The sequence below is a fragment of the Sycon ciliatum genome, chromosome 12 (genome assembly GCF_964019385.1).
Source record: "Sycon ciliatum chromosome 12, ocSycCili1.1, whole genome shotgun sequence".
NCBI lineage: Eukaryota > Metazoa > Porifera > Calcarea > Leucosolenida > Sycettidae > Sycon > Sycon ciliatum.
Genome location: NC_088654.1, coordinates 14,861,725 through 14,885,861, shown reverse-complemented (window position 1 = coordinate 14,885,861; position 24,137 = coordinate 14,861,725). Strand labels below are relative to the sequence as shown.

General features: G+C 44.9%; 1 protein-coding gene across 1 annotated transcript in view; it reads right to left on the bottom strand.

Moving 5' to 3' along the window:
- Window positions 1–244: 244 nt before the first annotated feature.
- LOC135827854 (slit homolog 1 protein-like) overlaps window positions 245–24,137 on the bottom strand; it is a 48,620-nt gene continuing 24,727 nt past the window's right edge. The window contains exons 6-14 of the mRNA XM_065340285.1: window positions 22,135–22,206; window positions 15,295–15,366; window positions 11,845–11,916; window positions 10,945–11,016; window positions 9,457–9,575; window positions 6,989–7,339; window positions 5,225–5,371; window positions 3,387–3,524; window positions 245–2,212 (exon numbers count right to left, since the gene is read on the bottom strand). Of these exons, the coding sequence (XP_065196357.1) occupies window positions 1,761–2,212; window positions 3,387–3,524; window positions 5,225–5,371; window positions 6,989–7,339; window positions 9,457–9,575; window positions 10,945–11,016; window positions 11,845–11,916; window positions 15,295–15,366; window positions 22,135–22,206 (1,495 nt within the window). The 3' untranslated portion in view covers window positions 245–1,760. The remainder of the gene's footprint in view (window positions 2,213–3,386; window positions 3,525–5,224; window positions 5,372–6,988; window positions 7,340–9,456; window positions 9,576–10,944; window positions 11,017–11,844; window positions 11,917–15,294; window positions 15,367–22,134; window positions 22,207–24,137) is intronic.

The following is a 24,137-nucleotide window of genomic DNA, read 5'->3' as shown; positions in this document are numbered from 1 at the left end:
GAGAACTCTGGTATCCTGAGCTGAATAAGCCCGACCGCCATACTCCTTTATACACTTCAACGTTCGGAGATACTAGGTATGTGGATTTTGTAGATATAATAGAAGGAAAAAGCTCGACTTGAGGTAGGGAAATTACTGATTGAGTTTTAGGAAAGGCCTCAGTATTGTAGTATTCGTGGGACCCAACGATTGCAGTGCAAATAGCCGAAGCCAGTGGATTCTAACAACAAGGAAAGTATCCTGAAACAGGTCCAAAATAATGAAAACGGTAAAAATAGAAGAATTAAGGTTCCAAAAAAGAAGAAAAAGTAGGCAACGTAGCGGATAATGAGTAAGAAAGAAAAGACATGTACTGTTAGCCTAGGTGATGTGTAGGGAAGAAGAAATTTAATTTTAGCAGCTCAGAGTCCAAAGCGTGAGTGCAGACTGTGGCGAGTTAGATTCTGAATATTGTGTTCACGTCGGTGATTCAGGGTTGGACTTCGGTAGAACGGGTGCACAAATAGACATGCGTGCATCCAGAACCAAAACTTGTACTATCATCAAAAGGTGAACGTCGACAGGTATATGTTTGTTTGAGTTAGTGCGAAAAGAAACTAAGAAATACACTTTAACGCTATTGGTTCATGCATGAGCCATAACCAGCATTATTAGTCAATTGGAGGACAGCGATAGGTCACAATCAGTTTATATGTACCAAAAATTATATGTGCAGGAAACGCAAACCGATAAAAAGGATATAAAGAAAGCAAGAGAGAGAGAGAGAGAGAGAGAGAGAGAGAGAGAGAAAGAGAACGAGAGAGAGAGACATTAATTTTGGATTGCAAGACATTCCACAATATCAGTGCGTAGAACGTGAAAAGGATACGAATGTGCAGCCGCACATCCGTCCACCGGCACTATCATTCTACGGGGTCGGCCACATCTGAGCAAAATTGATAACATAATAATTATAATATTATCGTAAACCAAATCACCAGGCGGTTTCTCATTGCCCGGTCGTGGAGGTGTACAATAGCGAGTCGTCGTGTCCAGCTCCTCCGTAGCACAGTAGGCCCCATTGTTCACCATCTGCTCTATCTCTTCTGCACTCTCGTACACTTCATGGCCATCATCACACTCATTTGGTGGCAGGAATTAGGGGACCGGTTGTAGCTCGCCCATAACTGGTGGCCCCGAGGCGCAGGAAGTGTCTTCGGAAGAAGCTGTGTGCATATGCTCGGAGCAGATGGCATCTGCTGCGCGTGTGAGACGAGCTGAAGAAAGAAATGCTATGGGAAGGATGCGATCCTATTGAGGCATCTCCACAATATGACAATTCGTCATTGCGATTAATGATGCAGGGAGAGCAGCTAAAATAGAGATATGAAGGTAAAATCATGCCAGTGGAGTGTATCGTTTTAGCAAGTTTCGCGAAAAACGAGCGGGCAGTCCAAACGGAAGCGTGCTGGGCCCATAACCCAGACGTCGATGGATCGAAACAATCCTCTGCTACCAGTGTAACCGGTCAGGACTCGAGTATAGGAGAAAAGAGCGATTCCAAGCCTTACAGAGGATAATGAAGGATAGAACATGAGAAGGCTGCAGTGGGAGAAGGTGTGAGGGTGATGCAGTGAGAGATAACAAAGGGAAAGGGGAGCGAACTGCCACAGAACGGGTTTTAATTGAGCCCAGAAAGAACAATCCATGACTGGTGTTCTTCAAGTAGTTAGGGAGCAAGCCTAAACCAAAAATATGACAGAATGAGTAGAGTTGCTAAATCATAGAGTCTCATAAACACAATCGTCAGCTCTCTCACTGCCACTCTGACCTTCCGAAGGCCTGCTGAGGTTTACATTCACCCCGTAGGCTTCATTATCCATCAGGTTACCGATATCCCCCGCAAACCCACATGAGGCATCGAGAATACTTCCACTTGCAGTTTGGTTGGGCGTCATTTCAAGATGAGGTCCAGCTGATTGATCGTCGTGCCTCGGATTTGAGTGGCATTGGTCCATTCGTTCATGACTCGCGAACAGTCGCAACGCATTGGTGGCGTTCAGGGATATGGTAGGAATCCTGTGGCTCCTTTCCCGTCGAGACTTGACCAGAAGTATGGTCAATATTCCTGCAATGACCAGCAATACTCCAATACCAGCGTACGCAGCTAGGCTTGAGATAGAGGCCGCTGGAACGGTCAACGGGGTATGGCTACCTGTTGAAAAAGACACCACTAGACAGAGAGAGGCAGAGCCATAGAGAGAGAGAGAGAGAGAGAGAGAGAGAGAGAGAGAGAGAGAGAGAGAGAGAGAGAGAGAGAGAGAGAGAGAGAGAGAGAGAGAGAGAGAGAGAGAGAGAGAGAGAGAGAGAGACAGAGAGAGACAGAGAGAGAGAGAGAGAGAGGAAGAAAGAGAGAGATAGAGAGATAGAGAGACAGAGAGACAGAGAGACAGAGAGACAGAGAGACGGAGAGACGGACATAGACAGAGAGAGACAGAAAATAAGGAGACAAATACTCAATTTACGGACAGCATGGTGATAGACAGATAGATAGATAGAGTTACAGGTTGATAAAAAGGAGCAATTGCCTTTTCACGTGTAGATAGATAGATAGATAGAGTGAGAGAGAGAGATATAGGAATTTACATGCCGTGATAGATGAAAGGAGTTAAAACAGCAATCAGTAGGTAACGAAGTAGCGGTAAGGCATCCGGCTGCTTCATAACCCGAAGAGAATCTGCCAAGGAGCAGTTATTTACACTAATTTGGTGTTCTTAGGTGTTGATAATATTTCTATGACTACACATGTTACCTCCGTGCTAGGAATACGACATGTCTTAAACTAGTGAAAAATCACAGGTTTCCACCGACTCATATGCTGGGTGTTGTTAATAAGTTAGCACAGCGCAGATGTCACCAGATAACTTGAGAAATGTCTGAACATGTTTCTCGCAAGGAATACACGAGTGACCATGTCAATGCTTTCCAGAAAATACTGTTACCTACATAACCAGCGTGGTGTGATTGTAGTGAACAGCAGTTAAACCATGTTTTTTAATTGCTAAGGTCATCATGTGTGTTATACGAATTGGTAGAAACATCTTTGCAATACAAACACATTTGCACTACAATCGTTTTGCAAGATGTTTCTCTCAGTTCGAATAAACACATTACCTAGGTAATTTAAAACAAAGCATAGCGAGGGCTCCCGGGCTTTCAAGCTCTCTCGTGTGCAAAGAAGACTCGTCCTAAAGACATATGTAGGTTTAGCGATGGGGAAAGAATAGAATAGAACATTTCTTCAGATTTTCCCTTTTCCATTCTCGCAGCCAGTGGAAATGCCACATTTTGGAAGCCTTTGGTGGCTTCTTGAGCCACTTTATGTTGCCAGTTGCGAGGTGCCATACCGGAGTTATTTCCTGCGTTGCTTGGCTGAGTTGTACCAGTGGAAATGCATACAAAGGAACCTATGGTGTCAACGCATGTACGGCCATTGCCACATGGTTGGGAGTGGCATTCTTGAACGTTTACACAGTGTTCTTCACCTAGGGACACACGGAAATGGAACATAAAATACGGAACAGGTAGCGTGGCTAAAAGTCGTTTATAGTGAGAGAAAATAGTACACGCGTCCGAAAACATGCTAAAGGGGTATTCACGCGACAGGCAAATCCACGTGCACCGGAAAGTTGCTATGGTATTTTACCTGTGAAGGAGAAAAATGGCTGAAAAGTGCAAGCGAGCTGGGGGCCCGCTTTCAAGATAATCGTGGCGTGCACGAGTACATTTACACCAAAAAGCTCGAACCAAGACTTGATTTTTTACGCGGCTCTTTAGAGCATGATAATTATAGTATGCGTGGATTGAAAATTTGAAATACCCATGGCTACTGGTCGGTGAAGCATTCAAAAATGCAAACGTGCCTGTCGTCGACGCTGAGTGTAGCTGGGTGAATCCACACAGTCACTTTTCTCGTATGTGACTCCCAGTAAAACTTGCAAGTGCCTGTCATGTGAATACCCCATAACAACGTACATGTGAAGGAAGAAAAGGACCACTAGGTCCCGACATGTTTGTAGCCTGGAATTGTCGTTGCGGAACACTGTGAAAATAGAGGATGAAGTCTATAGCTCCTACATGTAGGTCAGGTAAACTCACACAACTTACAAAGAAGCCAATCCCGTCTACTGTCACCGCCGACGTAGTTACTTTTAGGTAATATTCTTGCTCCCCATGCGGCCCTATGACTCGTTGCTTGAGGCAACAGTTTGTTGGAGTTCCACAAGAAGCGCATCTTCCTCAGCCTATTCAAGCTCAACTGATGAGGGGTGAATTCGTCTAACGCTGGGTGTATTGCTGGGATTGGTGCTGTCTTGGATTGGATATTTCTTCGAGAAGAGCTTCCTCGTGTGCTCTTGAAGGCACGATTCAATATCCTGTCACGTGCCAAGTCCAGCATGGAGCGCGAACTCCTTAAAGTGGAAACCGACTTCGTTTATGATTATCGCCAAAGACGCCACTTCCAAGTTAATGCTAGATTCGATCAGAATAATGTCAAGGTTTACTAATATTAGCGCAAGGATTACTGTTTAGCACGCCTGCTGAGGAGGGGTTTGGCCTGGAGACTCAGTGCCGGCATTAAAACGAGCACAGAATGGCGATGTCCGAAACAAACAACACGGACCCCTAAATCCAGGAAATGAGCATTAACCTTTGGACACTCGAGCACCAAATTGAGGTTATGCGGATGATCTTATCGGTATTTTCAAATGGACACAGGTGTTCGAGCAGGAGTCAGCAAATTTCGAATGGGCACTGCAAGTAAGCAGAGTGAGTCGCTAGTGCAAGTACAGTTTTGTGCCACGAGTCGGCGACTTCACCACACCATCTCTATTGATGGTATTATTGTAATGCAATGTCCGCTGCTTGTTGTAGTTTGAGCACTTTGGCGCTAGAGCGACGAGCTAGCTGTCTGTGGTGCCTCCTTTGCACCATGGCTGGCAGCTCGGCCTATTTAGCTCATAGCTGTACTGATGAGGCCTTTATGGCCGAAACAGCTTGCTGACTACAGCATTGGGTATTTTTGTATAATTTCTATAGGAAATTCGGAGCACGGTTTGGTGGAGGCGTGTTACTGTTAGGAAAACAAGGTGCTACAATGCGCTGCGCTTCAGCAATTTGTTGTGAAAGCGCACCATGTCTTTTACATTTTGTAAATTCGTCGTTCTAGTCCAAACAAACTTACCGATTGCTGATGGATACTTTGATGTCATGAACCCTGGGTGGCATGCACAGAAGTAGCTACCGAGTGAGTTGATGCATCTGCTGTTGTTACCACAAATTTTATTCATAGTGCCACAATCATCAATGTCCGAACACATCCAGCCATTACCTATTATATGCGTAGGGTCACAAAACAGAGATGCTATTGTCTTGCGAAATCTTGCGAATGCGCTCAACCCAGGAAGAGAAGCCCACCATAAAAGTAGACTTTTCATTTGTTACGCCCAGGTGCAACCCAGCACCTTATCTGTCTAAAGACTTGTCCCTTTGCCATGAAACTCGTCATGTTAAACAGAAATGCCCCCCCCCCCGTACAGTCCAGCAATCCTCACATAGCATTACAGATGCATCGTATTCCCCCCCCCCTCCTCCCGTTTACTTTCAATTGTTAGTATCTTAATCTCTGACCATGTACTTCCAGAGCCACTTCTAGGCTAAGGGTTCGCCATCATGTTATTATAATATCAGGAAATCTGCCATTGATGTGAAGAAGGATGATCTGCTGCAAGGATGATACCGTCAAACGCCAACCATGTTGTCAAGGTCTGAATGGAAACGTCCCTTTAGCATCTCACATTTCGTCATTGTACCACACACCCCTCTCTACTTAACGTCAGCTTTCGAGGTTCGTGAAGTGTTTGTCTTGTGCAGCTAGCAATTTTCAATTGTGACGTTAGACATCCACCATGATTTTGTTGGCTGTCACTGGTAGTCTGCTTTACACCCATCTTTGTCACCACGTCAGTATACTTTGTGACGTGTAGTTTTGAGCGCAACCTATTCCGTGTACCTCTCAAGTATGCATACCCACCTTTTCAGTGCATTTCTCCTGGTCGGTTGTACATGCAAATTCAGACACTCAATTCCATACGGCTGTTGTGTTGTTTTTTACATACGCTCTCGCTTGCTTTAGTTAAAAAGGCCAGGTTCGCTCCTTGTACATTGTTCTGACAATGGGTGACTGGCCCGAAACGTCAATAAATTGTCGACATCATTAATAAAAGAATTTTCATCTAAAGAGTGAATAGCAACGAAATAGAACGGTTGTCATTTGACAAACCCCCTTTTATTAAAAAAAACTTGATAAACAAAATAATATACACAGTATAGAAGATCAGAAAATTACGTAACAAGGCGAGACTCAGCCACCACGACAGACCTATCCACAAAACCTTGCACGGTGAAACCCCGACGAGAACGAGCGCCACGGATATAAAGATTACTGGATCTCAGTAAGGAGAAAGAGAGACGGGCACGCAGCAGACTCATGACAACGGAGTATTCGCTACCAGAAGACTCACATTGTAAGCGACAAAGAAAGACGTTCAAAACATCCGTGCACAACGGACTACAACCACCGTGGGTACCGAACACTAGAGAGGTGAAAGAACCACGCTCTATAAGTAGCACAGTAGCCGCAATTCATCCTATTTGATTTGCGAGTTAATTGTTCTCACACGCATTGGTCTTTGCCCTTGCCTTCCTTGATACAATTCACACTTGTCTTATTTCAGTGCTGATGTTTAAGGTGTTATACCTCTTACTTTTATTTTCTATAACAGTTCAATTGTGTTCAGTACAACGATGATTCCCGTTGTGTGTGGTACAAAACGTGTTGGAATCATATTATATATTTATAGTAATGGCCTCTTCACTATTTGTTCCTGCTTTCCTCGTTTTATTGCACATTATGTATGATTGTGCAGCTCATGTCTATTAGGCTCACCTGTAAAACCCACTTTACACTTGCAGGTGTAGTTGGCAATAGTATTGTTGCACAAAGCGAAGGTGTCACATGCGTGAGTCCGTTCTGCGCATTCGTCTGCAAGCTCACATAGATGACTGCCGAGCTTCAAACCTGTTCTGCAGGTGCACTCGTACGCAGATAATTGCTCGTTTAGCTGGCATATTGGGTACTGGTTGCATGCTCCTGCTCGGTTATCAGGATCACAAACTGTTGTGTTCACACAGTCGTTGCCATCATACACCAGATCTAATGGACATTGGCAGAAATAATCTGTCTTGCCTTTGTTGTTGTAGCATTGAAATGCAGATAATCCACCGCACATGGCCAGCACTGGAGTTTTTGTTGTGAAAAGAAAAGTGCAGTCGAAAATAGCAACGTTGAGGGCTGAAATTACGTAACCTTAGTCTACTTCAGTATTGCGTGGAAATGCAAGTTGTTACAGCGGAAAAAAGGCCAAATAATGAGAGGAAAACCAATGTGGGTAACTATAGATTGTAGATTTGATACACGGCTTCACGATACAATGATAGGTGAACGTATAGTATTGCAACCACAGTTAACTGAGGTGCGGAACAATTGACTTTCATGGAGAAATGCGATTTTTGTCGACTCAACCATCTCCTCTAGCGCCTCTCACACAATACTTAAATGGACCAGGTTACTAGTTTAATTTACTCCTAGTTTTACGCCAAAGGGCGATCACCAGGCAAGACTTTGTTCCACTTTTACTCTTGTGTGCCGGCAGCTCTGCACGTTCGATTGTGTCTTGAGCAGTATGGCAGTAACAGAACAAGCGTGTGACAGCGTTCATTGACACCGAGGGTATAATTAGACCAGGAGTCCGAGTCAAAGGTCTTCCCTCAGTATAGCGAGTCCATGTTGTACCAAAAACATCGTTAGTAAAATGAATATAGAAATCTGACACTGCTGGCAAAACTTGGTCCATAAAATTGATTACATGCCCTTAGAATTGAGAAAAGCCATCTACAGACAGGTACAAATCAGTGCCTGTTTCATCTTTTGTTGCAAGTACTGCCGGGAGGTAACGGTAAATCTCATTAACCTGTATATTATTATGATAACGTTCATGTAATAGACAGCTATCTCAGGTCTACTGGCTGCGTATAGTGTTTTATGGCCAGTGGACAGAGGCAGTAAAATAATGCTAGCACAGCAATGACACAACCAAGTCTTTTCTGCCGTTACTCAGAGTTTCGTGTTCGGAAAACTCAACAGACAGCATGACACGTTCAATAAACATTCTCTCTGATGAGTGTTTCCAAACACAAACCTCTGGTTAACGGTAGAAAAGCAATTGGTTGCGTCATTCCTGGGTGAGTATTTATTTTATTTATTTATTTATTTATTTATTTCTGCACCTCGTGGCATGTCAAGACAGCCAATTGAATTGAGGAGAGGGTGAGACCAACCACGGAAGAAGAGAAAAAAAGAAAATTAAGAGCACGTACACAAAGTGGGAAGGGATTAGCAACTTACAAAGCAATGGGATGCTCAACGAGCTATGCAGCGGAAGTGGTGACTGTGACTTTGTTTACTGGGAGATACCGAAGTGCTGTCTGACGAGGGTACGGAATTTGGGCATATCTGGAGCTTGTCTAACACTGGGAGGCAGTTGGAGCCACGTGGAGTAGGAGGAAAAGAAAGGGGAATTTACGAATAGGGTAGACCTAGCTAGGGGGAGACGAACGCAGCTTCGGGTGGTGCCACCTGAATTGAACCAATCAAAGGACTGTAAATGAGCAGGGTGCTGGTCAAGGAAAATTGAATGCGCCAGGGTGCACTTGGAAGCATCAAGGTAATGTTGCAGAGTGGTAGTGGATGCAGCAGCATACAAGTCTAGATTTGAGGTATAACGATCAGTACGGAATATGATTCGCAGTATACGGCGATGGAGAACTTCTAATTTACCTATGTGGGTTTTGTTAATGGTGGACCAGGCAGGGAAGCCGTACGTGAAGAGGGGAAGAATGTATGATTTATAAAAATTAATCCGGCAATTTTTGGGCAAATGGGACAAGTGACTTGACATTATGCCGACAGATCGGCATACTTTGGACGACACATGATCAGCATGGTGAGACCAGGAGAGGGCGGAATCTATGACAATGCCAAGGTGTTTATGGTGGGGCGCTACAGAGATAGGGTGACCGGGATCATCGGGAAAGTGGAAGATGGGCACTGGATCTGTGGGAGGGGGAAACAGGAGGAGCTCGGTTTTGGTCACATTTGGCTTAAAACCGAGCTCCTCCTCTCTGTATGATAACATAATGACAGCCCAGTGGTTTTCAACTATTGAGGAAAAACGCGTACTGACTCCGTTCACCCACGTATTGGTCGTTCAATTTGTAAAGGACTTCCAATGGCCCAGTGGTACACACTGCCATGCCATAGGATATAGTAGTGGTGCGTGGCCGGACTTTACTCACAGTTCCGGGCAAACTGCAGAGCATCTGGATCCGCAAGCAGTTCGGTCACGTGTCGCATGGCAACGCCAAGTGGACATGAACTCAAAAGGGTCAGTTTCAATGGATTTACTCGGATGTATCTGAAATCACACAAATTGGAGATTTATGAAATTGAGAAAGAGTTTCTGGATTGTCATCGAGGTAAACTAATGCCTCTTGTTTACTACGTCATGTTCATACGTCAGTACTGTAAAGAAGAACAACAATATTGTGTTATTATATCACTCCAAAACTCACTTATCGTTCTTCTGTACAGGATACACTATTATTCAGTCACAAATAACCACCGATGAACTTGGTAGGAAAAAAATCTCATAATTATTATTTATTAAAATAATAGTGGTCGCGAGCTCCAGTGTGGGAGCAAATCCATTCCTATTATTATTAATTTTATAACCATTATCATTAAGCTCTGCCGCGTTCAAGTCGCTGGATCCCATTCGGTCCACCCACAAGTTCGCTCAGGCCGGATAGATTAAAGTAAGGGGATAATGATTTGATGATAGCAGCGTTAGTCAGTGTCGCTCATGGATGTTCACGAGGTGTTTTTTGCGCTGGAAACGGAGCGTGTCTGTAAGTTTGTATCCCTGCTGATGTTTGTGCCTGGAGAGCACTGTGTATGTGGTGCTCTTCAGGCAAAATCTTCCTCAGGCTACTCAAGCTCAGCTGATGAGGGGTTAATTCCCCGAAACACTGTGGATTGAGTAGGGAGTGGTGCTTTCTTGCAGGTTTGCTGAGTAGACAGTTCGATGGACTTCTCGTGTGCTCTGGATGGCAGTCGTGAGTCAGGCAAGTGAGAATTAAAGTCGGCAGAAAAACCACGAGCTCCCATGTAGAGAGCAACACACTCTTCCCCTACTATCGCCGAAGTCGCACCAACCTCTTCTTCAAAACTAAATCTAAAGTTAATGAAAAGAAAATGCAACTTAAACCGAACTCGATGAAGTCAAAGTAAATGAACAGGACCCCAACCACCCGCTCAAGGAACATTTGCTCTGTAGTACTTCTGTTCGCTGTTCTCTTATAATTTGTTTCTGTTTGGTGCTCATGAGCAGTTTTGACAACTAAGCCTTTGGTCGGTTTAGCTGCTCCTGCTCCACGGTCTCGGCTGCCATCGCTAGGTGCCTCCCTGCGCGTTTCTTTAAGGCGTTTGCCCCATGATGGCTGTGGATACAGCGTATCTTGAACAAGTAGAACTAAAATACCAAAGCGCAACAGCATGTAGCACTTTGACCAGTCTAACAGGTCAACGGTAAACGGGTTCAAACGAGTAGTAGAACAATAATGGTGGTGAATCTGTGTGATCTATGCTGAGTGAGGAGTGCCACTATACTGCCATTATCATCTAATGCTCGATATATCTGGTGCTCATAGTTCCGCTCATCGGCACAGCATACTTGGTCAGAGCAGAAACCAATCCATACAGCCTCAATTTCGGTAAATACTCACAGTTTTGTCAGATTTTGGTTGGCCACGAACATGTTAAAGGGAAACTCAGCCAGATTCGCCAATTCCATTTCTCTGAACATCAGCATAGAGAACAAAAGGCGAAGATATGTAGGGATCCGTGGTAGGTCACGTATCCAGGACCCATCAAAATCCCCGTGACCTGCCACACAGTCACAAATCTCTGAAGAGCAATCACGTATCCGGACGCCGGTTTGAATCCCGATGATCATTCACAAACCATCACGATAATGATACCCTGTTGGCGGTCATAGGAACCACATCGCAACTCACCGGCCTCCGAAGAATTTTATGACATGCAATTTTATGACAACAGGTGGTCAAAACTTTTCCGGGATTCAGCCAGATACAAAAACTGTCGTGGAACTGTCGTATTTAGAATAGTAGAGTGGGCGTTTCATTACAATACGAAAAACAGACGGTGCCATGTTATTGGGAACTAGCTATCAGATATATGTTTACCATGTCGATCATGGCAGAACGAATACCCATCTGAACTACTCCGACGTTGAAGCAACGCCCAACGGCTAGCCTCACGTGTGAGAAGATGATGTGTACCAACCTTACGGAGCAACATTGTTTGGGTGGACATCTGAGCCAACAAAGAACGGACTATTCATAGGGTTGAGTTCAATACAAAAAAATGGATGAAACAGAAGTGAAGACCATTTTGAGATGAGGCGTGTCCTGAGTGGTTAGATACGGTGTGACAAGTTGTTTTTTATGAAAATGGGAGGGTGCCTTAAGTGTTCCATCTCAATGCATAGATTCAGGCAGGGAAAGCGAACGGTTAGCAAGGTGCTATCAGAAACTACTTTAACTTTTATGGCACAAACATGTTGGGGCTCGGACCATCATTACTTGATCGGCACTCACACTTACAATCTAGTAAGCCTTTTGCTAGGAACAATCATGTCAGGTGGAAGCACAGATAAGTTCGTTTGCGTTAGAGATCTGAACCAAGACAGAAGAAGGAGTGTTTTACAAAGTCGACGAGGAGACAACAATCTAAGAATCGCACTGAAAAGTACAACATGTGCAGCCAGTATTGTAAGTAACTCGGATGTTGAGCCAAATGACCGTATTATTTGTAAAAGTGAAGAGAAAGCACCAGTAAGTTACGACTTATGGCTTGCAGTCCACCAGTCATTGTCAGTTTCGTGCCTTGTTGTCGCAGTACTTGATTGTATAATAATAATATCTCATTACCTTGGTGGACTTAGCAATAATTATTATGCAATGGATATTTTTGTCATTCATTACCCTGATGATGGGCACCCTGTAAGAAGACGTTAGGGTCGGAATGCCCGAGTAAAATAATAAAATACAATAAAATAAAATAAAAATGATGGGCCAGGCGTGAAAATTTGGTGTAATGTTAATTTTAATTTTTGGTTTGAATCGCAGTGAAGAGACCGTTTTTGGAGTTGAGAAGTGAAGTTTAAATGTGTAAGTGGTCGCGTTGGAGTTTGCGGACAATTAGAAAAGTTTATCCTGTAGGTCCAGCACGTACTCTCCCCTGTAGGCATGGGCGGGTAATGCTAGTTTTTTGCTGCGATAATGCTAAAGGCAATGCTCATAATAATTATGAGGATATAATGCCACTTATAATGCTCACACTACTCCATAATGCCAGTTTGAAAGTTGGAACAGTCGAATTAAGAAGGCCGTCTTGGATCAAGGCCAAAGCGTAGAAGAAAAAAACTTAATTAGCAGTGAGGAAGCTTCCACAGGCAATCCACTGAGAAGATTGATTTGCAACGTCAAGTCTCCGGACGAAGCCGGACGGCCCGGGGTTTAGATGCACGATTTTCGGAACTGGACCTTGCCAGCTTCAGGCATGACACCGTTGTCGACAGGCAACTATGCTTGTAATGCCAATTTTGCATGAGTGGTGTTATAATGCCAGCATTATGCCATCTGGAAAAAAAGGACTATAATGCCAGCCACAATGCCAGCATTACCCGCCCATGTCTACCCCCCTGGGAAGTTGTTTAATATGATGTATGCAATGGATATTTTTGCCATTTAATACTCTGATGATGGGCCAGGCCCGACACTTTGGTGTAATGTTACATGTAATATTTAGTTTGAATGGCAGTGAAGAGACCATTTTTGGAGTTGAGAAGTGAAGCTTACATGCTTTGAAAGTAATGAGGGTATCCCATAATAATTATTATGGCCGTCCAAAGCAGAAAACGACGTAAGGACCTTGATATCAATTATCAAGTTATGACGTTTCAAAGGTGACGTAACTAACTTTTTGGAAAAGCGTGCGCAGCTTGGAAGTGATCAGATTGTTTTTGTTTCGACTAAATCTTTGTCGTCGACAAGAAAGCGAGTGGGCGACTAGCTTTTGAAGAAGACGATCTTGAGAAAAGCTCACAAGATAGTTGGATCGCGTGCACATGCAGAATGAGTCGTCGTCGCAGTTTGGAGCCCATTGGGCTGGCTGCGGAAGAGCGAAATGCACTTGAACCACTTGACGCGAGCTACTATCAAATTTCCGAGTCGGGCGAGTCGAGCTCCGCTAAGGTCAAGTACAGCAAGCAGTTTCCGCGGAGGAGCACTCAGATGGCTCACCTGGCAGTCATAGCAGCATCGAGTTACAGAAAAAACGCGTCGACTACGAAGAAGCCCTCAGCGGCGATTCCAGTGAGTCTGTACAAAGCGAACTTTACGCTGCTTCCTACAGCGATGACGGCGCCGGCACGACAGGGCAGGGATCAGCAGATCAAGAGCAAGGCCTAATCGCTGCAGATATTCGAGACCTGAAATCATCCGGCTGCAGCTTTAAGGGCAATAACCACTATGAATCGCTGTCGCCCAAGCTGCTGGAAGAGATATGTTCAGCGCGAAGCAGCTACAGAAGTTCAGTGCGAAGCAGCTGAAAAAGAAGGCAAAACAGTTTTCATCGTTGGCGTGCTGACAACTGCGCTTCGCTCTGAACCTGGCTCTGCGCGACACCACTATTCGTATTCACTGCTGGGATCTCAGGTTTGTCAGTCTGGGGCACTCGATGTGTTTGGTCTCCATCCTTACATGCTGAAGTCGCTACAGGGCATTGTGGAAGATGCAAAAGCAGAACCACCCTTGCATGGCTTGGCTGGCACATTGCCTGTGAATGTGACTCCTGCGGATGTTGCTGAGCGTGTTGTGACCTTCATTAGGAAGTATGCATCCGTCCATGGAATGCCACAGCCAGCTGCACCACGGGGCAAAGCAGGAGTAGCCCCAAAATTCCTGCCAGCATCACTGTCCAAGCTCCTTGTGCACGTGTTCTGCAGCGTGTGAGGAAGATGATGGAGTGTCCTATGACGTTTTCAGAAGGACTTGGGTCAATCAGTGCTCTGATGTGGAGTTTTTAAAGCCGCAAACAGATTTATGTGCAATGTGGAAACAGTGTGGGTGCGCGAGATCAGCGATGGTACTGAATTTAAGAAAAACTTATTGAAAGCCAATGCTGGCATTCCAGCTTGTGCCCTGCCATCCTTGCGCCCAGTGGATCATGACCCCAGCGCTGCTCCTTCCTCAACAAGGAACTTGGAAATACTGCCCTATCTTAGCCAAGGCAAAAAGGTAACCTGGGCTTAGAAAACATCGTGTACTGAGTATGTGGAACAAACGACAGTGAAAGATGAAAATACTGTTTGCGATAGTAGAATATGGACCCCAAGACATAATAATGTGATTTTAAGCATGATTTACGTGTCGAATCAGTCTAAAATTTTGTACAGAGGTTCACTATGTCCATATAAACAAATTCCAATCAAACAACAATTTTCCAAAATTTGACCCCTTAGGTCTGTTTTTGCTTTGGATGGCCCAATATTATAGAAAAAGTTAAAAGTACGAATTAGTGCTTCTTGCAACTTGTTGCGAAACCCGCGAAAATAATACATAAACCGGAGCCATGTTACAAGAGAAATGTTATGGTGGCGCAGGAATTATATTCTACCGAGCGAGGACATCAATTGACTTCACTGGCACTGATGGAAACTGCTTGGCGATATCCCTGCAGGCCAATGCCGTTAGTAGACGGCATCATGTCTACAGTTTTTCACCCTCTTCCAGTTATCGATAATAGCATACTGGGGAAGGGCATTCTGTAATGCGAGGCCCTAAACCTGCAGCCCTGTTTAAAAGTACGAAAATGGTCATTCACCGGATGGTGGGGCCCCAGGATTCACTTTTACCCTTGGCATCCATGAGAATGAAAAAAATCATGTAATGAAACTGTTCAACATCCAATCATATCATTAATCAGGTATTGCGATGAGCACATCAAAAGGCCACGTAAACTTAGCCTGTTTCCCGATTCCTGCCCCTTACAGGTACTCCAAAAGGGGAACATTGTCCAGAAATCTTGGAGGAATAGTTATCCGTGGACTGTGTTCCAGTCGTCTGCGCAACAAGGCATTAACAACAAAAACATTGGGAACATGTATTCAGAAGCATATCCGTTCGTTTGCTTAGGCCCCTTACACACTACGTACATGTAAAACGCAACTAACTTGAGCATACGTTGCGTATGCGCCAGCCTGATCAAGTGCAGTTGCACACTAGCAGGTGATCTGCTTTTTACGTATTCATTGCCATGGTAGCCTTGTGGTGGCGAGAAATTCAACAAGAAAATGTAGTGCAGTTGGGATGAAAATTTTTGCTCTCAGAACGAGTGCATGCTGTGTGTTCTTCTTCTATTTCGTTCTGCATCTTTCGTGTTGGAGCCATGCCCATGGACCTCAGGTTGACTCCGGCAAGGAGAAAGCGACGACGTAAAATTGTTGCCGCCATGATGTTGCAGGACCTGCAGAAGCTAGTGAATTCGTCTGATGGCGGTCCTGTTCTTGATATTTTCAAGATGACTGATCACAGTTGCTCAAATTTCATGGTCACGACGATGTTCAGCATGCTGTTGCGGAATGGTACCGTCAAATACAGAATTGGTCGCAACTTGTGGACAGCTCACCCTGAGAACGAGTTTGGAACGCCTTGTGGATTTTGGGAGAAGGAGGTTTTGGGGACATGGGAGCGTGCCAAACTTCAATCTATCGACTGGTGGAGGACTGCGTGGATTGCGAATTTTCGCATGGAGCAGAAAACATTTAGATTTCTTCTCCAGAGGTATCGCCACCTGATCGTGAAGCAAACAACGCATCTGAGACGAACCATCTCCCCTGGCAAGCGCCTGGCTATTCTATTGTACTACCTCGGCCAGGGTGAAACGTTCTCAGAGATTGGTGCACTGTTTCACGTAGGAACGACTACTGCCAGGGCCATTGTGCATGAGTTGGTTGAGTCTTTGGTTGCGCCACTGACTGCAGACAGCATAGTATTTCCAGTCGGTGAGCAACTGCAGCGCACAATGAGACGTTTCGAAGAAATGAGCACGTTGCCCCTATGCTGTGGTGCTGTTGACGGCACATTTATCCGCATGGTGAAACCAGAAGATTACGGAGATTCGTATTGGTGCTATAAGCAGCATTCGGCTATTCTTCTCCTGGCATGTGTGGACTCCAGAGGCCTGTTCACATTTGTGGATATTGGCGCACCTGGAAGTGTTGGTGATGCCGCTGTATTCAATGGCAGTGCCCTGAAGGCCAAGCTGATTGCTGGAGAATGGGGAAACTTTGCGACGTGGCAATGCAATGGCAAGACAGTGAGGCCGTTTGTGGTTGGAGACAGTGCCTTTGCATTGAGTCCAGTTCTGATGAAAATCATCGCTGGAGACAACCTCACTCCCGCTGCAGAAAGCTTCAACTACACGCAGATTCGAACTAGGCGTGTTGTTGAATGTGCGTTTGGCCGGCTGAAGGAGAGGTTCAACTTGGTGCATGAGACCAACTCCAATGATCCACAGTTTGTGAGCAAGGCAGGTCTAATTTGTTGCGCACTCCACAACATCATTGAGCGACGTCATCTTGGCCACTTGCCGTGCTACCGGAACTATGCACCAACGCCACTGCTTGAGATGCATTCATCATCCGGAGAAGACATGCGGAATGCGTTGGCAACCTTTGTGCATTCACTGTGATGTTCTTAGTTATTTTGTTTGTTGTGGTTTCTTGGGCTATTCATTCACTTTTGTTTATCAATTAAATTTGTTGGTGCAAGTGCAGCGCTATATTATGTTTATGACTCCCTTTTTCTAAATTGTGTATATAGCAATTTGGGGTGCTATTTTTTATTATACTGATTGGACAATAGTACTTTGGAAGAAGATGGTGGTCTGACGTCACGTGCTATTCACGTACCTTGAAAACAGCTTTGCCGTGTCATTGTGCAGAACAGTCTGAATCATGCTGCGGGTAGAATGGAAAACTATAATGATACATGTAGTCGGATGAAAGTTTGTTATCTCTTGATGTGCTGTATGTCTTTCACCCTTGTAGTTTTGTTGAAGATCATTAATTTTATTTATGATGACAGTCTATTTGGTACATCGTGATTACACAGTAGTTCGAACGAAACTACACAGGCATGGATCCATACGAGACACCACACGCAAACATTCGCTCTTCATCGCTGGCTTCGCACAGTTGGACATCTTTGTTTTGTGGTCACTGCCACTGAAATATTGGTATGCATGAGCTGTGAGGGGCTCAACAGCTGAATATTGAATGTACAGACAGACAGCAGATGTACAGCCAGGAAGCAAAGCCATAGAGAGAGAGAGAGAGAGAGAGAGACAGACAGACAGACAGACACAGAGAGAGAGACAGAGACAAGAGAGAGAGACAGAGAGAGAGATACAGAGATAGATAGATAGATAGAGAGAGAGAGAGAGAGAGAGAGAGATACAGAGAGAGAGATACAGAGAGAGAGAGAGAGATACAGAGAGAGGGATAGAGAGAGAGAGAGAGAGAGAGACAGAGAGAGAGAGAGAGAGAGAGAGAGATACAGAGAGAGAGAGATACAGACATACAGAGAGAGATACAGAGATAGATAGATAGAGAGAGAGAGACAGAAAGAAAGAGAGAGAGAGAGAGAGAGAGAGAGAGATACAGAGATAGATAGAGAGAGAGAGAGAAAGAGAGAGAGATAGAGAAATAGAGAGAGAAAGAGAGGGAGATGCGAAGTATTATTTGTCACTATCAAATAGCTGCTTCAAAAATGTCATCTGGCTCTGCACGAGCATCTGCGTGTGTTCCCGTTGCTGCTGGAGCATGCCAGACACAAATGTCTGCTGGTTGGCCTGGAGGTTGGCCTGAGAAGTGGTCAGCTTCTCCACCATCTTCATACCGACATCTTCGATGGTCGTGAGAGTTGCGTCCGTGTGACCTGGTGCGGCTCTCCTTTTTTTCTTTCTTCCGCCCACAGCTGCTGCAGCACCAGGTTCGTCACCCTCTAATGGTTCGGGAGTATCGTCATGTGGACGACGCTTGTTTCTGTGCTGCCCTGGCTGATACGTTGGGGTGGCAGGCGTTGTGGCGAGCTGTTCGCTGTCAGTCGCGGTTACAACATCGCCAACAAAATCGTCATCGCTGTCGTCGCCAGTTAGACGAAGTGGTGGACGACTGACACGAGGTGTCGTTGGCTGTGAAGCCTGCCCGGTGCTAGATGGGGTCGCGGGGATGCTCACAGCTGCAGAAGATGAAGGGGAACTTCTGTGCCGGTCATGGGGTGTTGCAGTTCCCAAGCTTGCAGCGGCGTTGGCAGTTTCTACAAGACCAGTTGAACTCTCCAAGTCAACGATTGGACTTGGAGATCTGCTGCTGACCGAGCTGCTGGAACTTGCGGCAGCAACAGAGAGCGATGAGATGCTGGTCAAGGGCCCAAACCCAGGCACGTCCTTGAAAAGCTTGTGCCATTTCTTAAAATTGGCCCACCCAGCATAGGCCCCCTCAAGGTCGATGGCATCGTCTGGTCCAGGTGCTGGGCTGCCAGTCGATGTAGTTTTTCGAAATTTTCGGTACAGCTCTTTGGACTTGGCCTTCAAATTATCGATTTTATTGTGGACCATCTTCCCATCGTATGCCATGTCCAGGCCAACACTCCTAGCATAGAGATTGAGGTCTTCAGCGATCTCTTTCTCCTTCTGTGACCTCTTCTTCATTGTTCCACTTTTCACCCGCTGATAGTATGCCCACAGCTCGATCAACTTCCCCTCCATCTCATCATTGAAGACAACTTTCGGCATGCTGAACTTCAACTTCTCAAACTAGCTTCAACGCGACAGAAGGAAACAAACAACGTGCAACTACTCAAAACAAGGAACAAATCGAAAGGAAAGAAAGAGCTGACGACAAGAAGCCTCACGGAAGGTGCAAAGCAAACTACAGTCCAGAAATGCAAATAAAACAAAAACGCGCCTTTGTATACCCGTCCAGAGTTTGCTGAATACGTTTGCGCAACATTTTAGGTTTCCCGCGAAAAGCAGACCGTTTGCATGGTAACTTTTACAGGAACGCAACAAAAATGGGATTTTCTATGTAGTGTGCACGGGCCCTTAGGCTCTCTTTTATGCGCATTAACGTGTACGGGTATTGTTTTTAAAGTCGCCATTGAAATACCCACCTTACCTTTCTGGAGCATTCTCGACAGCGAAGGCCGAGCGTTGGAAACGTGTACTGCCTGTAAAACTGGTCTCGCGTGGTTTTTCATTATATTCGTTTATGAAGGCCTCAGCCCACTCTCCGCAATGCGCTCTTGGCCCACCTTCAAAGTCTTTCGGTATGCCACTTTTCTATGCAGAAAGTGCACAGTTGCGCCAATTTTGCCCTATAAATATACTCACTCCTTTATCTGCCCTTCTTGGCTATCAGCTACCACTGAGCGAATAGCTGTCTGGAGGATATGGAACATCTACCCAAGAGCGACCATCCTCGCTATAGTGAGGCGATTATAGGCTAAGAGTGCAACGCAATGTGGAGAGGTGGACACTTCTACATAGGCGAAGAATAGGAAAGAGGTAAGTGTAGGTGGTTTCTGTATCAGCGGTAAGGTGCGTTTGTGTTGTGGGAGGGGGGGGGGGGGTGGGGGCCGTAGCAATAGGTAGACATTGTTTCACTCTGTCTTCACATCTGTCCACTGAGATTCTATTGAACCCCTTCCCTCCTTGCAACACAAACACACCTTACCGCTGAGACATACACCACCTACACTTACCTCTTTCCTATTCTTCAACTAACATATTCACACCAATATTTTAACGTTCTCAGTGTCAATAGTTGTTGTCTTCATATACATGTACATGTAGTTCAATTAGTATCTTTGCAATGGATATTTTGTCATTCATTACCCTGATGCCAGGCCCGCACATTTGGTGTAATATAAATCTAAATTTTATTTGAGACCGTTTTGGAGTTGAGAAGTGAAGTTTAAATGTGTAAGCGGCTGCGTTGGAGTTCACGGACAATTAGAAAAGAAGAAGAAAAAAGGAAAGGAAAGGAAAGAAAAGGTGGTTCTAGACCAGAGAGTTGTACGACTCCTTGATCTTGACCTTACCAGTGCGCGAACCCGTGGAATTTCTTTTTTAGAAAAGAAGAATTTGTTCATTTTAAAGTTGTTTTTAAATTTAGATCTGTAGGTTTCAGTGTTGGATATGGCATCTTCTTGTAGGTGTTAATTTCTTTGCTTGTGATTTCAACTTTTTTTCATTATCAGCTTCTGTTCTCACCTCTCGTTGTTCGCACTGATCCTTGTATCATTTCATCTTCCTATACATTGAAGTATTATTTTAACCATTTCTACCTTTTCAACAACTGTCTTCGTTGAAAACACCTTCCCTCTCCTACGTTACTACTACAGTATAACCATGATAACTTAGAACCTTCCAACAGCATTCCGCACCTATCCTCTCTCTCTCTCTCTCTCACTCTCTCACACAAGTAGCAGTGTAGTGCACATCCAAGACGTGAGCTGATTGGCAATTACCGTAGTTGTAGTACGTCAGTACCGTTGGTCAGTGTCGTGCAATGTCATCGCAGGATATGATTGTCAAATATCTGGTGGTGTCAGTGGACGTTCTAGCGTGACTTATAGATTCGTAACGTATCACGAATTACGTCTGAAAATATGAAAACCACGATGGAGACGCTGTAGCGGCACACGGTTCCCCGGTGTTTTAATTTTTTACATGATTTATCACAGTGCCCATACACGGAAGAAGGGGAAACAAAACAAAGACAAAACAAACAAATAGCAGTGGGTTGGTAGACCCCACATGAGCTGCGCTGGTGAGGTGCGGTGGTCTCCCCTGGCAAAGGCTCTCGATATCTGCGTATACAACAAGCACCAAGGGGGGTGGGGGGGGGCGAGAGAAATGACTGGGAGAGAGAGAGAGAGAGAGAGAGAGAGAGAGAGAGAGAGAGAGAGAGAGAAAGAGAGACAGAGACGACGAGAGAGAGTGTGTGTATGTGTGTGTCTGTGTCTGTGTGTGTGTCTGTATCTGTGTGTCTGTGTGACAGAGAAAGAGACAGAAAGAGATAGAGAAAAAGAGAGAGAGAAAAAGAGTAAAACCAGAGACATGGAGATAAAGAGAGAGAGAGACAGACAGAGACAGAGAGAAAGAGAAAGTAAGAGATATAGAGCGAGAGCGAGAGAGTGAGAGTGAGAGAAAGAGAGTATGTGTGTGAGAGAGATACTGGGGGAAGAAAGATAGAGACTCACTTGGTTTGCAATGTCACCTTAAACTTCAAACAAAATCAAACAATAGAAAGAGAGAGAAAAAGTGAGAGAGAAAGAGAGAGAGAGATTGGTGAGTGAGAAAGTGAAAGAGGTGGAAAGATATAAGTATAGAGAGAGAAGAGTGTGTGTGTGTGCGTGTGTGTGTGCGTGTGTGTGTTTGTGTGTGAATGTGTGTGTGTGTGTGTGAACGCAACCCTAGTGGAACACGAATAAGCAAAATTGGCAGTTATTTGGCACACATGAAGGTGTGCCACTACTGTATACTTATGGTGGTTTCCTGGAATATGATGTGCCGAAGGAATGCTGCCTTTGCCAGTGGCGCTATTAGTTTTAGCCTCTACTGTATACCCTTATTCTAGAAAAAGTTTAAGAAAAGAATGGTATTGAGCTATTCAATGGTCTCGAGAGCTGAAGGCACTCACACAAGGTAATCAGATTATCCTGAAGCGCATTCCGCTATACAATTCCTCTTCTGAACACACTCAAATGACCTTACACTCAATGACATGGCAAGTAGCGATCTACCGGTAAATGCTTACTTACAGAAGGGTAAGAAGTGGAACACTGCGAAGCAAATCCGGCGGAATCGTCAGTAGCCAGTTGTCACCCAGTACGCTGCCAAATGATGAGAATAAAACCAGACAACAATCCTCTATTGGATGAACAATCTACAACGAAGCGGTGCTGAGCACGACATTATTCTATTCGGTTTACTGCAATCAAACACAGTGTGTGCTTTATCTTGGCAGCTAGCAATATCAGTTCAGGGAGAGGCGTGTCTTCACCTTTGCGTGCAGGTAGGCCAGCTTGTGCGTTCAATGTTACATTTCAATTGACTGTTCTACTTCTTTCCGAAATTTGGCTGTCTTTTTGCTTTGGTTCTTACTTAGTGGTCTTACACTAGTGGTGTTGTGGATAAACCCGTCCTCTAACTAGCAATATCACCTCCACGCGGTGTATATTTCTAAGATGAAACCTGAACTATATTTTCAGAAAACGTTCGTGCGAAATTGGTGACTGCTTGGTGTTTCAGTCCCCTAGCCAACTGTTGTTCCATGTTACTTTCTGCACAAGTACGAGTATTGATGGTTGAGTTATACAGGCGTTCTCCACTTGTACTCTTCTTCGTAATTGCTCTGATTTTCTACAAAATTTAGATTATAAGCACCGGTTTGCTGCGGCTTGTATTAGCAATTCACCGACTTTGTATAGCAATGGTGAGAAAAGTATTGTGGCTTCTGTGTTTCGTTTGAAAATCTTACTTCGAAGTAAAAAAATAATACGAAGTAGTGGTTGCGACTTCGGCGATGATTTGTAAGAAAGGGTTTGCTCCCCACATTTGAGCTCGTTTGTCGCGCTGGAAATGGAGCGTCTCTGTAAGTTTGTATCCCTGGTGATGTTTGTGCCTGGAGAGCACTATATAAGTGGTGCTCCTTAGGCACAATCTTCCTCAGCCTACTCAAGCTCAACTGATGAGGGGTGAATTCCCCGAAACACTGCGTATTGAGCAGGGAGTGGTGCTTTCTTGCAGGTTTGCCGAGTCGAAGGTTCGATGGACTTCTCGTGTGCTCTGGATGGCAGTCGTGAGTCAGGCAAGTGTCAAGTAAAGTCGGCGGAATAGCGCGAGCTCCAGTGTGGGGAGCAAACCCTATTCTTACAAATCAACGCCGAAGTCGCAACCACTACTTCGTACTGTTGTGCCCAGCGCGGGCTTGCGACTAGTTGGTTTTGGAGTTGACAGCGTTGCGAATGACGGAGGTTCCTAAACGTCTGGTCTCACCGTCCAGGAGCGACACTGACTCACGCTGCTATCTGGTGTTCACGAGGTGTTTGTCGCGCTGGAAATGGAGCGTCTCTGTAGGTTTGTATCCCTGGTTAGGCCTCGGCGGGTGATGCTAGTTATTTCAGCTCAAAATGCTTTTAGCATTGCTAGTTATTCGGTCATATAATGCTCGTTAGAATACTAATTTGGACTTGTAATGCTAGTTTAAAAGGCAATGTGAACCACTCATATGGCATTGTGTCATAATGTAAGTCACACTGCACGGAATACTGCTATTGGAAGTACCTAGTACTTTGAAAGTAGATTATATTGGTGATGCTATTTCAAAATGATGTGGAACTGAAGTTGCTATCATGAACTAGCAGTGAATACCAGTAAATCAGAACCCTACGTCGACAGTCTTCAAAGTACTTTGAGGGTGCATACGGAATGCTATTTTGGAAATTTAGTATATTGTGTGGTATGAAAAAGTACAATATAAGTGATCTAACCCTCGATATGCTTGCTCCTTTTGCTTTGGGCAGTCGTGTGCATGCCTCACCGGGCTCATTCTCCACCTCTGCCTCGTTCTCGTCTTCCTTATTATCCTCCTCTGTCTCGTGCTCATCTTCCTCACTCTCTTCCTCCGAAGAATCAGAGACTTCCAACACATTTCCATTTGATGTACTCATGGTGCAAGCTAGCACTGCATGACTCTATGAATAGGAAAGACAAGGTTTCTTTCCGTTTCCCATGATGGCATCAACGTGGTACGTCTATACCT